This window comes from Python bivittatus, unplaced genomic scaffold, assembly GCF_059951505.1.
Source record: "Python bivittatus isolate LINGU-HERP-01145 unplaced genomic scaffold, Pbiv_v1 ctg000610_np1212, whole genome shotgun sequence".
Classification (NCBI taxonomy): Eukaryota; Metazoa; Chordata; class Lepidosauria; order Squamata; family Pythonidae; genus Python; species Python bivittatus.
Genome location: NW_028277088.1, coordinates 52,832,909 through 52,853,181, shown reverse-complemented (window position 1 = coordinate 52,853,181; position 20,273 = coordinate 52,832,909). Strand labels below are relative to the sequence as shown.

Below are 20,273 nucleotides of genomic sequence, written 5' to 3'. Positions count from 1 at the left end.
CAAAAATCATCCTTTAGATGTAGTAATTTCAGTAGGATTTTGTGCACAGAAAAGTGCAACTAATGTAATTGATTTAGTCCAATCTTGGGGGAATTCCATTGAGGGACCTATTGTGTGACTTACAAACAGTCATACTGGGCTTCCTGTTTGTTCAATGAATTTGCAAAGAAGTTCCCTTGAATCAGAGACAGTGTGCCAGATATATTTTGTAGTATGCTTGAAAGTCTTCAGTGTATTCTTTCTGCAACAGCTATAAACATACTATATGATATGTGGTTGAAAAAAAGTCTTAATAAATACAAGTGGTATCAACAGTTTTTTCCAATTGATGATAATTGTTTTCACAAAATATGATAATACTGTCTAAATTGCTAGAGTGATTTCTTTAATTTTAAGCTAAAATTACTTTGGGGGAATAAGTTCACTGAACCTGCTCATTTGAAGTATTTCCTTAAAAATTACATTGCATTTACTCATTTTTACAGAATAATATATAGCACAACACTGAAGACTAAACAGATCTTTAAAGACACTTTTCTTTTGGAGCAGAAAGTTCTTTTTCAGGAAAAAAAGATTAAGGAGTTTTTTTTAGCCTTAATAAAAGGCATTCACATAAGCCACCTGTATCCATGCTTCATATGCCTGTTTGAAACTGTATTGTCAGGTCCCATGTGGCATTGCAAATGACTTTTTTGTGCTGTATTTTTCTTTTTGTGAAATATGTACAAAATATACCTCAAATTAAGATTTGCTAAGAACAAAATCATGACCTAATTAAAGCATGATCCTGCCACAATAAGCATGTTTATGTTTCCCTAGTTTTAAAGGGACAATGCTGAACATGTGGTTAAAATCTTTATTACTTAAACATGGAATGAACATTCTAAATTTTGGCTGGATTGTGCTAATCCATTTTTACATTTTCCCCTTATCTGAATCAGGGACCAACTTGTTTTCTAGTTGCAAATTTGCTTTTCTAAATAAAATAGTTTTCCTCACATGATCATTATGTGAGGAGACACCATAGCTATATTCATTGGTATTCCTTTGGGATCTTCACTAGTTCCTTGATCTTAGGAAGGAGCAAACTTTGCTCACAAGCTCCATCTTGTTTCATTATCCTTGCCTTTCATATCTTCTTCTCAAGAGTAAGCTTTAGATAATTTCCATTCTTTTAAGAAAAAACTGAGAATCAAGATCAGCTTGTGATCATACCTGATGTTCAGTTTCCAGGGCAAAATCACAATTGTATAACTTTTTGTTCAGATATAGCATTTTATTGGCCATTGTTGATGATGATAATGATGATGATAATGATGATATTTAAATTTATTATAGCTGCCCACTCCCATAGACTCTGGGCGGCTTTCTTTCTGTGATAATTTCATCACAAACACAATCATTTGTGTCTTACTGAATTTTTAAAAATATGCACTGTAGAAATGTGAACTACTTTTAGTAAAGACAAAACAGTCTATACCCATCCTTACTTGGAAATAAAACTCATTCAGTGAATTTCATCCCCAATGTATGCTTCAATTTATTCTCAGATTATGTTTAGAAAATCTGTGCAGCAGCAGTAAACAAAAAGAGAAATATTATTTTAAATCTGATTTTCCCCCCCAGTTACTTTGGTGATAGAAAATGAAGCCCACAATCTTTAACCATCTGTTGTTTCACCTGGGTACAGGGGAGTTTAGACTCTTCAATATACCCAAAAACCTGCTACATTGACCACTGGAGCTTTATCAGGGAGTTCAGTTGTTTAGGTAATAGATTATTCTCTTATTCAAATTATTTCAACTCCATCATCCTCTGCAGCTTCATATATAGTTAGGCTAAATCATTTTATACAGAACTAATTCTGTGATATTTGAGATCAAAGAGAAATGAAACAAAGCCACTCATTATAGTTTCAATAATGGCTTCCAATACATAGTGCAGGATTGTCTATATTTCTTTTCTGTTAGGAAACAGAACATCAAAAAACAAAGAATTGGTAAGCAAAATGAGAAGATACAAAGAAACATAATATTCATCCTGTTATTTTTTGTTATGTACAATAATTAAAGTGGTGCTGTCTGTTACGCTAGATAATAAGACATCTTTCTTGAGTCCCCCAAATATGAGTCCCCCAATAAGCATTAACTCTTGTTTATACCTCAATAGATCAGCATTTCAATTCTAGCATTTAACAGCTATTAATAATCATTGACATATTCTGCATTGCACTGCAGGTTAGTTTTGTTCCTTTGAATAACTTATCTGCACCACATGTCAGGCCTAGTTCCAACTGATGTAGCTCATTTGAATTATGAATTCACATTAAAAAATTCAGTTTTGCTCATAAGTGTTTTTCACCTTTGTATGATATGTACAAAAAAATCAAGGATAAATGAGTGAGGCTCTTGACCAACTTCCAATGATGAAGACTCAATACCATTAAGATGCAACCTACAATTAAGATGCAAAGGATGAACATATAGCTTGGAATGCTTGATGAATGTTCTTTTTTAATTAACATATGGAAGTAAACATTTATTAACATTTGGTCAAGTGTAGCATAACTTGCATTCGTATTTTCATTGTTACTAATGGAGGTATGTGTAGATACACAGAGACCTTGTTTTCATATTGCATACAGGGTAGTTGTCCATTGGGAATTAAAGATGAAAAGCATGAAGGTTAGTTCTTAAAGGAAGGCTGTTCTTCATGCACAGCTTTTATTTCTCCTGTCTTTTCCACCAGAAATAAAAATACTGAAAATCCAATTCATATGGCAGCAGAAGGGAATGATGTCGTTGACAAGGAAACAATTGAAAAACCTGTTTTTTCTTATTCAAGTCCAAAGGTACTAGTTTCTTCAACAGCTGTCAATAGCTTTTCATACAGCATAGAGTATGATGGGTAGGGTGGAAGGTCCAGGCGATTGAAACAGGTATGGGCCCTGCAAAATGAAAATAATATGGTACCTTTAAAAATAGCATCTTTGTCAGAAATATTCAACCATTTGCATTATTGAGCCAATTAAACCTGTAAATAGAGCTGAAACCACATATTTGGGAAGAAGGTTGTGTTTGTCATTACTGTGTAAATTAGCAATGGGAAGAAAAGGATATTTCCGTAGTCAGAATCCTATGCACAATTTTCTCTCTCCAGGTTTTCCCTTAGTCACAATATTCCATTTGAACTGTAAACACATTCCTACAACCAGCAGGAAGAACTGGAAAGGAAAAATGTCAACATAGGGTAAGAATTAGGCACTTTCCTTTTAAGTTGTAATCATAGTGGTTATCAGAAAGTTGATGGATCTGCATTTGCAGTTTCTGAGTCCAGAACTACACTATAATGTAGTTCTGGACTCAGTTATCTCTTAATTCAAATATTCAGAAGGTATTGTTACTCTACTTCTCCAAATGACAAGATGTATGAAATGTGAAATGGCCTCTTTGGTGACTGTTGCCATTTTGTATAATTCATTATGAGCCAAAGGCCATCTAAACTAACTCTTGATTTTCAGTGCAATACAAAAGATTTGGATGTTTTCCTTTGACTGTTCATTTTTATTTAATTAGTTGATCTACTAATTGGTTTTCAATCTTCTAACTGATGGATTTTCAAGTGCATATATTGTATGTTTTAAATATGGTTTTAAAGGTTGATACATTTTTGTTTAATTATCTTATTAACTTCCTTAGTACTTGTTACATTAAAAAAATATTTTAAATAAACAAAAAAAAATCCAAGCTCATTCCAGTTATAATTCTCTTTGGATATGAAAGCACTAGGGAGTTTTTTATTTACAAATATACAACTTGAATGGAGCATAAGGATAGGCAAACAGGCACCCTTAAAAGGTAGCTGTTCCAGAAATCTGCTTAAATACCCAAAGAGAAATCCTTCACTCCAAGGTTTATCCCTTCTTAGACACCTCATAAATCCCTTTCTTCCTTTTTGCCTCTAGAGGTTAAAACAGTTAATACCCAACTTCTTTCTAATGGAGACGCTGTCCCAGAAGTCAACAGCAGAGGGATATAATTTCTTACTACTGACATTTGTAAGGATATACCTCCTCCCTTCACTCTCCTCCTTTTAATATGTGCCACATTAGATAGCTAGATAGAAAAATAGACAGACAGACAGATTTATACCACCTTTTGTCCAGGAACACTTTTTTCTATGGGAGATTCGGTTGGGAGTGAGTGACTGGCCCAAAGCAGTAAGAGTAAGCTTTTATGATTGAGGGTGGACTTGGACCTGGATTTCCCAGGTTCTAGTCCAACAACTTAACCCCTACAGTACACTGGTCTGCAGAATTTGGGAGGCCCATAGGCTTATTTTCCATTTGAGACAAGCATCAAAAATATATGTGGTCTCTGGGCTCAGGAAACTGCACTGGTATATTCAGGTAAAACCTAGACATGAAGCCATAAAAAGTAAGACAGCAAACCTACAAGAAGTTTCAGTTCAGGTATCAGAAAATAAATGGATGCTTCTATTGTTCAGCAACAAATGTAGGAAAGAGTCCCACATTTAGAAGATGAACATAATTTGGCAAACATTTTGAAAATAGCATAGGTCATATATTTTTGTTAGGGGACCAATGAAAGATGAGCAGACAGCAGCATTATCTTTTTATTTCTTGATGACCAAATGCATGAAGCTCTTTTTAAAAATTCTGGAAGATTAATTACAGTGTATTTTTTCAAAGAATTCTATGTTATTTGTAAAGTGGCAGATTGTAGCTGAATTTTAATTAAATCAAATCAATTTATTACGGCCATAAGGCCAGATACAGTAAAATATATAATAATAGAACTGTTACATACTTCCATATATAGTTTTTTAAAAATTCCTAGAGTTTTTCCCACAGGTGGAGGATCTGCTTTTTCTTTGGATCAGCCAAATGTTGATCCATTGGTTGCAACAGATATTGGCCGATTGGCTTGTCACCTGAGCCTGATGTCATGGGCTGAGAGAGAGTAACTGGCCCAAAGGCGGAACTTACAATCTCCTGGTTTCTAGCCTGGAGCCTTAACCACTAGACCAAACTTGCTCTCTTATACATCTATATACAGTATATAACAGAAAAATACTGAGTATAATAGGATCTAAAAATAAATAAGAATATATATAATGAAATAAAAATACAGGTAGTCTTCGCCTAATGACCCTAATTGGTTGTTAGGCAAAACATCAGGTGACTGCACTGCTTAGTGACAGAAGTTCCAGTATTCCTGGTTGTGGCCGTTAGGTGAGAATCGCGCCATTGTTAAGCGAGGACTTCACGCTTCTCTGCCCTGTTGTGTTTGCTATCGCTTCACCTCCCCCACCTGCCTGTTTTCCCCCATCCCTGCCCTTTTGAATGCCCTGTACTCTGCTGCTGCTGCCTATCTCTGCTGCCCCCCAACAGCCCCAGCTGACCTTTGCCATTTTCTTTCACTGTTGATGAGGTGCACCCAGCTGAGGCAGCTGCTGGCTCTTCGCAAGGCCTTTGTGCGGCATTGCTGAGGCCTAGCGAGGCCTTTGCTTGGCCACTCAAGGCCTTCATGTGGCCTCACAAGGCCTCTGCTATGAGGCCTCTGGCTGACCTTCACTGTCTTCTTCCACTGCTGACAAGGCACACATGCCAAGGGGCGGCAGGGGTGAGTGGTGGCCGTGGAGTGCAGGTCAGCCAAAAGGGCAGAGATGAGGGGAGACAGACAGGTGGGAGAGCTGGAGTACACAGTGTGGTTGTAATGTGGGCTGGCTGCCAAGGGCCCAATTTTTGATCGTGTGACTGCAGGGTCACTGCAATGGCCATAACTTTGAGGACCAGCCGTAACTACCATTTATTCAGCATCGGAACTTCGAATGGTCGTTGAATGAATGGTTGTTAAGTGAGGACTACCTGTAGTATTATAAGAAGTGATGATTAAATGAGTATCCAAACTATATTAATAGTCTGGTGAGTTGTACAGATAGTAGCACAAAATTAGGCAACTTGAGAGGATATTTTTGAGTCCTTGTCTGAAAGAAGTAAGTAGAAATCGTACTCCCTGCCTGGAAATTTTTTCAAGAACTGATAAATGAAGATCTGTCTAGAGTCTTTATATAGAGAGCAACATAGTAGCTTATGGCTTAGAGTTTCTATTGAGGCATCCCATTGACATAACCAGAGAGACATAGGAGTACTATTAAAATGTCCAAAAAGGACTGCTGAGAGCAATGCATCCAGCCTGGCTAAAGTGAAAAACCTTACGAAATTTCAAAATTATGATGGATGACAAATAAGAGGCTAGGGCAAACCCTTTCAGAAGAATATGATAAATAATGGGTACAACACCTTGCTTAAATTTGGAGACCTATATCCGAAATTCATCATTTGAGGGCAGTTCTAGCATTGTCAAAACCTAATGAGCATAGACTTTCTACAAAGAAGCCCAGTAAATAAATTTTATCTAGGGCTTTTTAAAGCCGTAATGATTTAAAATGACGTCTAAGTACTAATGGGGCCAAACCTATAGTAAGTAGGATTAACTTTAGCCAAAAGCTAATAAGAAGAAACCATGTTCTAGCATGCAGTGAGTCTATACCTGTCTCTACACATAAGATAGCATTTTTGATACTTTTTGGAACCATCAGTATGGCCGCCTAGAGTCATTTGGATAAAAGGAGATGGGCGGCCAATGAATTGAGTAAATAAATAAATAAATAAATAAATGTTAAGCTTTGCAAAAGAGCAAATTTGGGAGCCATAAAGAAGCTGATGGACTGCCTTAGTTTGGAAAACCTTGCAAGCTGCAGGGCTATATAGGTAGTCCTCAAGTTACAACAGCAATTGGGACCAGAATTTCTGTCACTAAATGATGTGGTCATGAAGCATGACATCACGTGACCGTGTCACCCAATGACACCAATTCCAGAAGTCCTGATTGCTGTTGTTAAGTGAGGACCACATGGATCATTAAGCGTGGACCTCATGTGATCACCACTTCCAGTTTCCTGCCGGCTTCCCCATTGTCTTTGCTTGTGGGAAGCCAGCAGAGAATGTCAGAAATCACAATTATGTGACTGCGAGGACACTGCAATGGCCAGAACTCCAAGGACCGGTCATAAGTACCATTCATTCAGCACCATCATAACTTTGAAAGGTTGCTAAATGAATGGACGTAACCTGAGGACTACCTGTAATGGCCTCCTTTAAGTGGCAAAATCTTACAATAGCTGTGAAGGTACACTTTGCAACACTCACCCAGTTAAAAAAAAATAGCATTCCAGAATAGAGAAGCATGGAACTGCACTCCAAGATATTTCTAGATGTGTACCTGCTCAGTTAGAATCCCATTTAATTGCCATTTGTCAATTTTATGACTTTCTATAAGTTGAGACTGCTTTAGATAGATGTCCCCAAAGGGTACATCCAATTATCAGGGAGGTATTTGAGTAAAGTGACTGACTAAGTAGGAGCAGCCTTTTATCAATACTGGAATGTCTCAGACTGTTCCACAGTCTCTCCCTTGGTATTACGTCAAAAACTTTGAGGGGGCGCAGAATATTCTGCCAGATGATAGAGAACCAAAAAATGATCTAATGCTGATTATTCTCTAAATCCAGCCTGTTCTTCAGCAATAATATTTTCATTTTGTACCCAATTCACTTAATTTAAATATAAAAATTTGGCTTAGAGTTTACTTACTGTGTTTAATGAACTAATATGCCTATAATTTGTAGGATCAAGTCAATTTCCTTTATTTTTGTATAATGGTAAAACAATAGCTTGATTACATTCAGATGGAAATTGGCCTGTGTTGTTAATATGGGGGAATAGAGTGGCCAGAACTGGAGCCCACCAATCTTTGTTTTCCCTTATTAATTCTGGGGGAATGAAATCATCTCCAGATGTTTTACCTGGTTTTAATTGGGCAATAAGATCTTTAACCTCAACTATAGACACAAATGGCCAATCTGGGAGGTCACTACAAGAAGGAATCTCATCTGAGATTACAGCAGGTTCCCTTTTAAAGATGTTACAGAAATGATCCTCCCATTTATCTGCAGATATTTGTGGGATAGGGCCAAAATGTTGATCTACTGTATAAGGGATTGATTGATTAAGTGCCAAAACCAAGTGGAGTTCTTTTTTGCTGCTGAAATTAAATTCCTCCAATTCTCTCTTACAGACTGCCTTTTCTTTATCTTCAAAAGGTCTTTATAATTTTTTTTCTGAACCTTAAGTAATGAGAAGCACTCAAAGAATTCTCCTGACAAAAGGAATTTATTGCATTTAAGAGAGCCTTTTTAGCCTTGCTGCGATCATTATAATAACAAGGTTTAGACCTTTTTATGTGCATAAACAGCACTGGCTGTTGAAAATCTTGTCAGGGAGACTTGGAGATTAACAATAATTGACTGAAACAGTGACACTACTTATTCATAGGAATCAGCTGAGCAGATTTGGGCGTGCATTTGAAGCAGGGGGTCTGAGGTTAAGAGCCAGAAAAAACTTTAGCCAGACCTTGAGACCATTTGTTCTGTACTTGCCTCTTTGTTGAAATGTCAATAGGGCAAGGGGCTACTTCTAATGATTCAAGATTTGTTTTAGAATAAAAAGACAAATTAGTGGAAAGTGGTCACTATCAGTGCAAGTTCCAATATAGAAGTAAGCTATAAAGTGAACAAACCTCTGGGAAATCATGATATAAACAACCACACTGGCCCCATTAGGGCGCCAGAATGTAAACTCTCTTTTTATATCACCCCTGACAGTGCCATTAAGTATATCTAGATCTAAATTGTCAACAAGTTGAGCCAAACGAAATCCTGCAATGTGTTGGTCTTTAGATTGGCTGCTAAGTAGCCCACATTGGTTTTAGGGGGCATTGGTCACTTAAAATAAGCTTCCAAAAGGACATCGGACTAGCCAATATTTGCATTAAAGTTACTGGCAATAATAATAATAATAGAATCTAGGTACTGATATAATAACAAATTTATGTAACTCTAGCTGAGTATTAATAATTTACATCTCGAGTTTCTAGAAATGCAAGTATCAGGCTAACACAAGATTGTAAAATATGACGTTCTAATTTTGAGTGACAAAAGCTACATGTATCTTTTACAAACAATTGCAATGCTGTTTTAGGACCAGGATTACTTTTAGGCAAATTGAAATGGTATGACTTTGGGAAATAAAAGAGCAGCACTTTATTAATTAGTTTCCTTTTTTTTTTAACCAGCATAGTGATAGTATTTGAATTCTCTGCCACAGGAACCTCCTTCCTCTGCTGTTTTTCTAGTTATTTTGGATCTTTCCTAACAACGCATAATGTGATATTCTATTTTTGTCTCTGTGTGCCAAACAGTCCATACAAATGCCAAAAGAAAGGATGGCAAAGCAAAAGACCATGTAGGAAAGGAAAAGTTGCTTGAGTTGACCAGGATTTCGCAACATTTAATTATTGCTTATCCACCATATTCAAAGTGGTAGAATATGCACCCCAAATGACTTTTTCTCCTGGATCACTTTTGATCTGACTGCTTCTATCATTTTCAGCCTGTCCTTTCTATAATACAAAAGAATGAGGATGTCTTTTTAAAGCAGCCTTTAGTATGATAAATTATCATGAAATGCTGTCAGGCAGCCTTAGTGGTCATGTTTTCAGTGATAAAAATATCAATCCTGTATACATGGATTAAGTGTATACATTAATTCATACCCAGACATGAATGATGGAGCATCATTTCAAGATGAAGCATACCTGGGGAGTGATGTTATTTTACCCCATTTCTCTATACAGAAGCGCCGTAGCCCATTGCTCCCTCGAAGGGCCGCAAAGCCTTCATAAGGGACGCTAGATGTTCCAGTAACAAACTGCAGCAACCGTAGTCTTTGCTCATTGTTGAACCTCTCTACTGCTGCCCAGAACCATCGTATTACTATGTGGCCATCATGGTAACCTAAAAGAGAAGGTGGGCAAAAGACAAACACATTAGAACCATGGAAAGAAGACACAATTGGATATGAAGATGAACCAAGCATTATATTTTGCTTTATCTAGCCAGTGTATGATTTTCAGGATTCTTTATCATTAAGAAACAGGTGGCTGATATTTTCAGCTAAAGAAACTACACAGAAGTTCAGGTTCACATATATCCATTTATATGCATGTACATGTCATAAAAAACTCATCTGTGTTTCTTCCTCATTCCCTTCTTTTCTAGTCAACTTGAGCATAGTCAGTGAGTCAAAAAGGAAACCTGTAAGATTTTTTCCTTCTTCCTCACTACAGATAGCTTAATTTCAATTATTTGTTTCTAGCTGGTTAGATTGTAACACTGTCATGTCCACAGCTGTTCTGTGGAAAAAACTGCAATGGTCCCTACAATTCCACTTTCTATAGCTGACTGCAAGTGGCCTCAAGACTGCAGAGAGCCTACCCATGCATTAAGGTAACATTTTCCTCATCAGTTGGTCTCCAAGGCACCCTATGTATCAGCAGAAGAATCCTTACACTTTATACAGGATTCTGAGATGACTCCTGGAATGCATACTTGTTTCATGTGAATATTTTCCAGGTCTCGTGATGTCTGGTATCATCTGCTGTTCTATTACTAATTTTCAAGGGATGATCAAGAATTCAGACAGTAAGTTCCCCTTCACTGGATGAGCTCAAGCAGAGCCATCTATCAAGGATGCTTTAATTTGGAATCCTGAACTGAGGTAGGGGGTTGACCTCAACAATCTAAATGGCATAGATCCAACTCTATGACTTTCTAAGGTCAAGCAATCATCCAAGAAAGGATGCTGCCAGTACTAATCTTATCAGTGAAAAACAATCCCTGATCAGCTTTCAACAAACCACAGGGTTTCCTGGAGTATAGCTGGAAAACTACTTTGTTAAATAAATGGACCTATAATATAGACACACAAATAATACAAGGAATTGACAAATTGCGTCAGAACTGCCAACACCCAGTGTTCTTCATTGAAGCATGGCTCTTGGAAAATTTGCTTTTCCCAATATATGTCTGCTCAATATATGTGCTTTTTCCACGTTAGCTTTAAGAAATTGCAGGTATATCTGAATCAAGTATATCTAATATGGAGGAAAAAAATCGGTACAGCTATCAGACATATAAACCAATCTGTAATCTATAAAGTGAATAATTTAACACATAAGACTATCTTAAAGACATGGACAGAATTTCCAGCAGTAAAAGGACTTAATGAAATGAAAAATGGTAAGGAAGAATAATTGCAATGTTTACCACCCCGATATTCTGTGTTATTGCGCCAATCGTTAAGGTCAATTTCAGCAGTGCCAGCGATAACCAATTCTAGCTCTCTAGCATCAAACACTGAGACAAGCCTTGAGTCTACGACCTGAAAAATAAAGTACACATGCTAGCAATAAATACAGAAATGTCAAAAGATCCAGAATTTTACACAAATTAAGTATATTTGTGGATATGAGAAAACTGGTTTCCAATTTTAGAGGTTTGAATGAAATTCTTCCCATGTAAGGAGGTTTCTTTTAACACGTTAACTTTGCTTGTATACTTTTGATCTGCAGGTTTTACCACGAATATTATCAGCTTGCCATTCTCTGCCATTGACACATCAACAATGATTACACTGATCAGTTACTGCTCAATAAAACGTATTAAGTTTTTTGACACAAAAATGCTGATCATTTTAAATATTATGTCAGTAAAAGAGAATAGTAGAAGTGAGAATAGAGAGCCAGTCTGCCATAGTGGTTAAGGCACCAGGCTAGAACCTAGGAGTTTGTGAGTTCTAGTTCCGCCTTAGGCACAAAGCCAGCTGGGTGACCTTGGGCCACTCACTCTGTTTCAGCCCTAGGAAGCAGGCAATGGCAAATAAATTATGAAAAACCTGGCCAAGAAAACTGCAGGGACTTATCCATGCAATTGCCAGGAACCAAAAAGTGACTTGAAGGCACGCGTGCACACACACACACACAGACACAAGAAAATAAAAGAGAATTGCAATAATCATCTGGACACTAATAAATTGTCAGGATCTTTTGACATGAAAGGGATGTTTAAATGAGAGAGATGTTTAAACAAGAACAGGGCAGGTAAGTTATGCTCAACTTCTCAAACATAAAACCCAACTAACTCAAAATCTCATTCCCTAGTACCTGTAATTTAAATTCTACCATGCATATATATCCCCTCCAATACATTGGATACAAAAAGTTTGAGTAACGTATTTCTTCTTGTCAAATGCATTAGCATTTTTATAAATAATACAGAAGTATAGACACATATTTTAAGGTTCTCACAATTGTAATAGCAAAAATATTTAATGGCCAAGGACCACACAAAAGTCATGGCTGATGATATCACTATAGCACTGGAGCTAAATATTTACTCTGTTATGGGGGTGGGGGGGGGTAGGTGGCAGTGTTTAAGGGATGAAATATCTGCATTAAGCTTTTTTAAAAATGGGAGAAAAAAACAGGAAACTGCACAACTAAATTTTTATGGCTTTAATTTCAGCTGGTGATCTTTTATTGCTCACAAAAATGGGGCTCAGAAGTTGTGCAAAATCCCAAACAGGTCATCAATAATCACATTTCAAGGATTTGGAGCCAGGGTGGAAGGGAAAGTATCACAGCAATGGCAGCTCCAGGATTTCTGTGAGAGTTTGTAGAGGGAGACCTGTCGTTTAGGCATATCATGCTTGTACACGTTTACATTTGTTCTCATTTAAAAAATGGAATTTGCACTTCTATATTTCAGTGGTTTGCTACCACAAGTTGGTAGCATAATTTTGGGAAGCTTTGGGGGCTGAAAAAAGTTTAGTAACTACAGTTGGTTCACCTTGTCATAAATACTCATTTATACCATTGTTCCCTATTAAGATTTGAAGAACGCTACTAGAGCAGTTAATTCTCTGCCCTTTTTGTACTGTATTTGCTGTAATTGAGATACTCTTATGTTTATGACTCTTCCACTCTCATGTGATAAATTATGATACGTACTTCGTAGAAGCCACGAACTAATGCCTCAGTTTGCTGAACAACCCCTCTTTCTACTCGCCACTTAACCATTCTTTCAATATACTCCTTCTTGTTCTTTTCAGTCACTTGTGTATTTCCACCTCCAGATTTCAACTCTCTTTCTGTTACCTAAGAAACAAATAAACAAAACATAAATATGGGACGGGAATATAGAAATTACCATGACAACAAGTACTTCAACTATCAAATATTGTTCAAAGAACAAAATGTCTTGATGTATGTATTGTTATGCTATGTGATTATTATGCATATTACACTTCTGAATAGATAGCATAACACTTTTTTCAAATGGTATTATTTTATCATGCTATCGAAATCCGGATTGGGCGTTTATTCTCTCCCTGACAATATTCAGGAACCAACTTAAAATGGAGCCCTTGTCTATGGCTTTTCCCTATTAGGTTTTTTGTTACTGTTTCACCTCTTAAATATTTTATTTTTAACATAGCATAGATGTTTTTAATGTGGTATTTGTTTGAGAGCGATCATGGATGTTTCATTGTTCCCTATTGTGGATGTTTATGTTTTTGCTGTAAACCGCCATGAGTCAATTTGTTGAAATTAGCAGTATACAAGTTGAACAAACCAATCCGTTAAACTGAGGACAAAGGCTGGGGAGGGAATGAGACCTTGATCAAGGCTTTGATGCAACCTTTCCCTCTCTCACAAGGGGGGAAGCTATGAAGCACGGCTGTATTCTCATTTACTTAAATACGACTACAGCTTTCAGCGCTTTATTCAGGTGCTAAATGCAGGGTGCTACCTAGTCTATTCAGGCTGGTTTATGAAAACTGACTTTTAAATTGTCACATACATTACAACTATGCCCAAACTGTTCATATTATAACAACCCACTCTTGGGCACGTGTGCGGCTAGTGAGTTTTAGACTGCAGTGATGGCTCTTAACTATTCCCTTCCTAATTGATATTGCCTTTAAAAACGCATTAGTTATTTGTGTCAGCGATATTAAAAAATGGGCGGGAGGGGGAGTTAAAAAAGGGGAAAAAATTCTCTAAGTCCTCATTGTTTCATTAACCACCCAAAAGGTAGTTCTCTGAATAAAGCAACCAGGACCAATGTTTCCAATGTTTTTATTTCCAAGAAATGCTATCTAGGTCAAATAGAGTTCTTTATATAGAAGATTTTTTTTAAATCAGTTCTAATATTTTTTATTAGTCTTAACATTTCAAAACTATTGCATTACTCATGATTTTAGTTTAATTTTAGTTAAATTGTACTATTTGGAACAGATTCCTGAGTTTCTAATATCCAGGTGATGAGAAATTTTAATCCTATCTGAAACTTTAGAAGTTCAGATACCTCCAGGCTTGAGAACTGCATTCTTATTGGTAGTGCTGTGACTTGCTATTTTTTAATCTTTGTTGAAAGAATACAGGGTTTTAAAAAGATGCTTATGTATATCGTGATTATTAACTACTTTGATATTTCTTCCTTTGAAAAACCAATAGAAAGAATGAATGTTGGAACCAGCTGTTAACAGTATTTAACTTTAGTTTGAGAATAAAATGAGATAATCTCTATATCATTCCTGGATTTTTGTAAAAGAGAGTACTTACATAATGATAAATGGTCCCTATCTAAATTCACAGACCTCACCTTGTTTGGCCGCTGCTATTTATATGGTGAGCTTCACCCAGTTCAGTTAACTCCTTTTTTACTTGTGATGGGCTCAACAAATCCTGGGATAAATAAATCCTGACATAAATAAATCCAAGAGGTGACTGTAAAGGTGGATAAATAATACTGAGATAATTTTTTTAAAAAACATTTGCTTAGTGTCTTTTCTTATTTTATAATACTTGCTATTTCTTGTCCTCCTATTCCTTTTGTAACTCATCACTAGTTAAGCATTTGTTCCTAGTCTGAATTTTTATGACTCCAGATTTCTAATTTATAATATACTCATATTAATTTACCTGTCCAAACACTTCCTCATTCACTGTGAAAGTGAGGTCCAGAATATCAGTGATGATGTTGTCCTTCATCCATTGTAAACTTTGATGGAATTCCTCATCCAGATACTCCAAGTCACTAAGGTCACATGGCCTGATTGACAATAGATCACAGATTATGTTCAATCCCCAAATGATAGCTTCTTAAATAATAGCCCCAGCTCAAAATTTAGGTGTCAATTGCTACCTGCCCTGATAACTAAACAGTGGCAGTAAAGTTCTGAATATTAATGGCTGAAGAATTCTACTGGCTTCATGGTTTTGTGTCACCTTCCCAGGGGGCATCTAGCTGGCCAGAAATAGAAATCGGATGTTAGATTTAAAGTGACTAGATCTAGATCTTCTTGATATTAGGGTGAGTTACAACTTCTTGGTTCATGCCTGGCATTGTTCTCTTCCAATCATGAAGTATTATTGTACTTTTTATTCATATAAAACTCTGCTATACAGATTTTCTTACAAAGCAGTATTCAAAATATTTCACTGCAACATATACAATAAAAGGATAATGAAAACAGTTTGATATATTGAAAATATGTGTTGTCAAAGTGGATTTTAGGGAAATAAATTCAGATGTATCCTAATAAACTCAGGGTTTTTTCCCTATACCCATAAAAAATCATCATGTATATTAATGCATTATACGTAAATATAATGTTCAACCAACATACTTTGGATAAGTGATCTTCTAGTTTAAAAAAGGGAGCCTCTCCTTTTCTATAGAAAAAAAAAGTTCTACTATAGGTATCTCTGTATTACCTGCAAACTTTTAAAATAGTTTTTATTTGTGATTCTTGAACAATAAAAGTTGAAAAGGCAAGACTTGCACAAATGACTAGTAAAATAAGCATCTTCTTCACTATGGCTTAATCCAGGGATGACTACAAAGATAGAAGACAATTGCAGCCGTACTCTTGTGTTCATGTAATATTTTATCTCTCTCACACTCATACATTGGCACAGATTAAATATCATCAGTATTCTGATGATACTCAGTGTATATCTCAACTCTGGGTTCTCCAAGGGATGTTGCTGAGATTCTATCTTGGTGTCTGGGAGCTCACATAAGACCAAGTGGCTGTGAAAATGGGGATTAGAAAGCTTTCTATCTTTGGTTCTTGATGGGGTTAAACTGTCCAACTGGTCCAGAATACAGTGGCATAGGTAGTTAGAAGACCACTTCACAAGCTACACTAGTTATTAGTGAGCTTCTGGATGCAATCTAAGGAACTGGTTCTCACCTATAAAGCTTCTAAACGGTGTTAGCTAGACTATTTGTGGGACCATCTTTTTCCAATTATTTCCACCCAACTGGTAAGATCTGAAAGGGTCAGCATGCTCCATATTGCTTAGGCAATGTCATCTGGTTGGACCCAGGAGATATACCTTCTCTGGTGCCACTCCCTACCATTTGGAGTAGCATCCTCTGTGAGATTTGGACAGCCCCAACTCTGCCTACCTTTCAAAAGGCTTTAAAGACCTGGCTGTTTCCCTGGGCACTAGGTCAGAGAGTGGTATGATCTCCTTGGATGAATTTTTTGTGGCACTTTATGTCTTTACATTTTTGTGTTTAATTTACTGTGTCATTTTTATGTAGATTTAATTGCAATTTATTGATGTGTGCTGACTTGAGTCATGTGTTGAACAGGTTGAAATTGAATAAACAAATTTTAAACTCCCACTCATCCCTCCTTGCCAAGAGAGAGAAATGTCTTCTTGGATTATTTTTTTTTCATTGGAATGTGTAAATACTCACAGCCTTAACAGTGCTTTGTAGAATGGCCTTGTGAAGAAAGCATCAAGTAGGTACTGATGAATAAGAGCAAGGCCAAGGATACGACCACTAAATCGGAACCTGTACCAGAAAAATACATAATGAAGGATGCATAATTTTACAGACCCTTTATTCCTCAAGCATTTTTTCCTTTTTCCGGTTTGAAAATAACATAATATATCTAATAGTGAGCAATCAAGGCATTTCATCTGAAATGTGGAAATTGTTGTGGTGATTTTATCATAAGATTGATTTCATGAGATCTGGCTTAACTTTCTAAGCAATTTCCTTCAACTTGACAGTATGACCCAGCTGTATTATAAAGGCATCTTAAAAAAAGAATTAAAAAAATATCAGCTAAATTAATGCCTGTCTTATAAAACCAAAAGTGCTTTGAGCCATATCCTTTACTGCACACGTGTTCAGTCTTTCTCAGCCTGCTGACCTCCAGAAATCAGTATGTCAACTGATCATGCTGATTGGGAATTCTGGGAGCTGCAGTTCCAACAGATCTTAAAGACACAAAGTTGGAGAAGTTGCTTTAATGTTTTATATATATCACTGAACATGTGCTGACCTGCTCTTCAAAAGAACAAAAACAAAAAAAGCAACCTTAAATTACAGCTGCAAGGGAATAGAGCTGTGAAACAATATACAAAGTGGAAAACATGATCTGGAGTGCATAGTGATATGTATGTTACATCTGTCAGCATCTCCATAAACCAAATGTGTCTTTCCCTTTTTTAAAGGTGTTGCATGCCCAGGAGCACTCCAAATCACCTTTGGTGCTTTGAATGTGGATCATAGCACTACCATAGTTTGGAGCATCATGAGGGAGGATTGTGGTCTCATATGAACTTATTAGAGAGAACACAGGACACTGGATAGGCTTTTGTTCTAATCTTCTCTGTGTTTGTATGTTGTTCTTAGAAGTGTTTTTAAAAAATAACAGGAAAAACACATTTTCATGCCATTTTCATGCTTTACCTACTGTTTTTTCCGCATACTATTCAGTTGTAAGACACAGATATTATGCAAAGAAAATGGTAGCAAATCTACTATTGGGTATTCTGCAGACTCAAAGCTTTGCACTTGAATGAACTTTTTGCTTTAAAATAATGCTAAAAACACTACTTTAAAAACAGTTAATAAAAATATTTCTCTGAAGGAATTTAAATATGATGCAGTAAGCCCTGGTTAAGATTCATTTTCAGATTCAACAAAATGTATGTACAAGAACAAATAACAGAAAAATAAACCGTAACTGAAAGGCAAATACCTCAGTTAAAGTCTTATTTATCTTCCTAAATAAGTGAAATTGGAATGGTGGGAGTTTTCTTTCCCTTTTGAAATGCAAAAGAGAAGAAAATATTACTAAAGACAGAGGTGAACAATTAAATAGATATGATCCTCTGTAAAAATCTCTATATAGATCCTAATCTCAAAGAATCTTACATACAGATATAGATGGGAATTATGGTAATTGTAATCCATACATTAGCACAATATAGGAAAGGCTGGTATATATAATTGAAACTGAAGGCCCCCTTGCTGTATCCCACTAAGGGGGTATCTAATTCAACCATCTGTTCCAACAGTGGCTATAGGCCTATGCAATATCCACAAAATCGGACATGGGGCATTATAGCATTATTTTGCTTGTGCTCACCAAAAACTTGTACTGATTGAGGAATCGCTCATCTCATCCTTTATTTTGATATGAACATGGATTCTGAATATGTATATGCACACAGAACCCCCCACAAGCTACATCCCCATATTTTACATGAAGCAGCCTTTCAAACTCTGATAACTGGCTTTAATGACTTTAAAAGGGAACTCATAAAAGTTTAGTCTGTCAATATAATTATTTTTAAATGGAAGTCCCAAGTCTATATGTGGTACATGTGAATACCAGGAACAATTTCATTCATGTGTCCTTGTAGGTATCTAGATAACTGCTATTGGATATAGGTTACAGACCTAAATAGAATCCTTGCTCTGATCCAATAGAAGTATTATTTGGTTCCTATTAGGGCCAGTTTCTGTTCGTTAATTTTGGAAAATAATTCTCCAGATGATGAGTGTCATCTGGTTGCTTGCTCTCCCTCTAGGATCTTGCACAATTGAGAAAATGTTAAATGTTCCCCCTCCCTGGCTGTACTTTAATGCCTCTATTTAATATGCAAAAATCTGGCAGATGAAGTGTTTTCCTATTACTTTAGCACCTATTAGAAAAAGCAGTCTTCTACATTACTGAATGTAATAAGGCTGCTTTAAGCACAACTGGGAAACAAGGAAAGGAATAACTGTTAATGAATACAAATTCTATTCTGGAGGATTGTTTGTTGACATCTTTAATCTTATTAAAAAGCTCTCAGTGTACACCTGTTTCCTTTCTTCCACAATACTACCCTTTCAGCACTTTGCAAGAATTAGCAATAAACCCTTACTTTGGCCAGTTATATATAGTTCTTTCCAGTGGTTCGTTTTACACAGTATGATTTGATGTATGTTTATTCAAAAATAAATTCAACCTTATTTAAAGATAGCTTAACTCTCAAATAACTAAGTAGACATGGGATTACAATCTTAATGACCAAGCCTCTTTCAATGTTTTCCTTCATCTACAGTACTACTGAGGAATTATTGGACATATATTTAATATACACAGTGATAAATTCACCTCAAGTATATCTAGTAGGAAGGAAATGTGATGAGATCACAGGCAATGAAATCTCCTCATTCCATTTGTTAGCCAGCATGTTAAAGTTGACAGAAGGAATAGTAACCTAAGGTTATAAAATCCTGGATGAATCTGTTAAAATACTCCGAAATATCAAAGGTATTCATCATTTCTTCCAGTGTTAATTTTCAGTAAAATTGCTTTCCATCTCATAAGCTGCTTTATCTTAGTAATTTTTTTAAAAAATAAGAGAATCAGTTTGTTATCCGGTTCCATTTGTTTTCTCTCCACGTCTCCTCCTGGAACACTATACTGTATGAAATGGTAAGAAGTTTGATCCAATTTTTCTGAAGGACACTGAACTAAGAGTAGTTAGTTTAGGTATCTGAGAGTTGTTCAAACCATTCAGAATCTCTCTTGCTTACCTCTCTCATCACAAAGATAGAAGATGGAAAATAATAAAAATTACAGGAATATTGGGCTTCTCAGTTGGATACAATGGACAAATGAGACAATTTTGTTCATATACATTTCTTGGGGAATATCTTTATTCTCACAAATGGATTAATGTATACTCTGCAATATCCAAATAACTTGCAATTTAAATGTGGAGTTTTGCACCACAAAAAATGCATATCCATCATAAAAAGTGGTAAAACTTTCCATAAATCTTTTGACACTTTTTCTCACCAGCCAATAAATTAAATAAACTGTATTTGGCTAATGTACATTAAACAAAGTTTATCTTATAATTATGTTTTGTCCTTTTTAAAAGAGGCAATTTATTTATTGAAAAAGAGTATCACTT

General features: G+C 36.1%; 1 protein-coding gene across 2 annotated transcripts in view; it reads right to left on the bottom strand.

The window, feature by feature from the left end:
• Positions 1-2,811: 2,811 nt before the first annotated feature.
• Positions 2,812-20,273, bottom strand: part of HECW1 (HECT, C2 and WW domain containing E3 ubiquitin protein ligase 1) — a 153,061-nt gene continuing 135,599 nt past the window's right edge. For both annotated transcript variants that reach the window (XM_088150014.1, XM_088150015.1), the window contains 6 exons: positions 16,762-16,860; positions 14,970-15,099; positions 12,993-13,139; positions 11,251-11,365; positions 9,741-9,939; positions 2,812-2,947 (listed from right to left, as the gene is read on the bottom strand). In XM_088150014.1, coding sequence (XP_088006140.1) covers positions 2,836-2,947; positions 9,741-9,939; positions 11,251-11,365; positions 12,993-13,139; positions 14,970-15,099; positions 16,762-16,860 — 802 coding nt within the window. In that variant the 3' untranslated portion in view covers positions 2,812-2,835. The remainder of the gene's footprint in view (positions 2,948-9,740; positions 9,940-11,250; positions 11,366-12,992; positions 13,140-14,969; positions 15,100-16,761; positions 16,861-20,273) is intronic.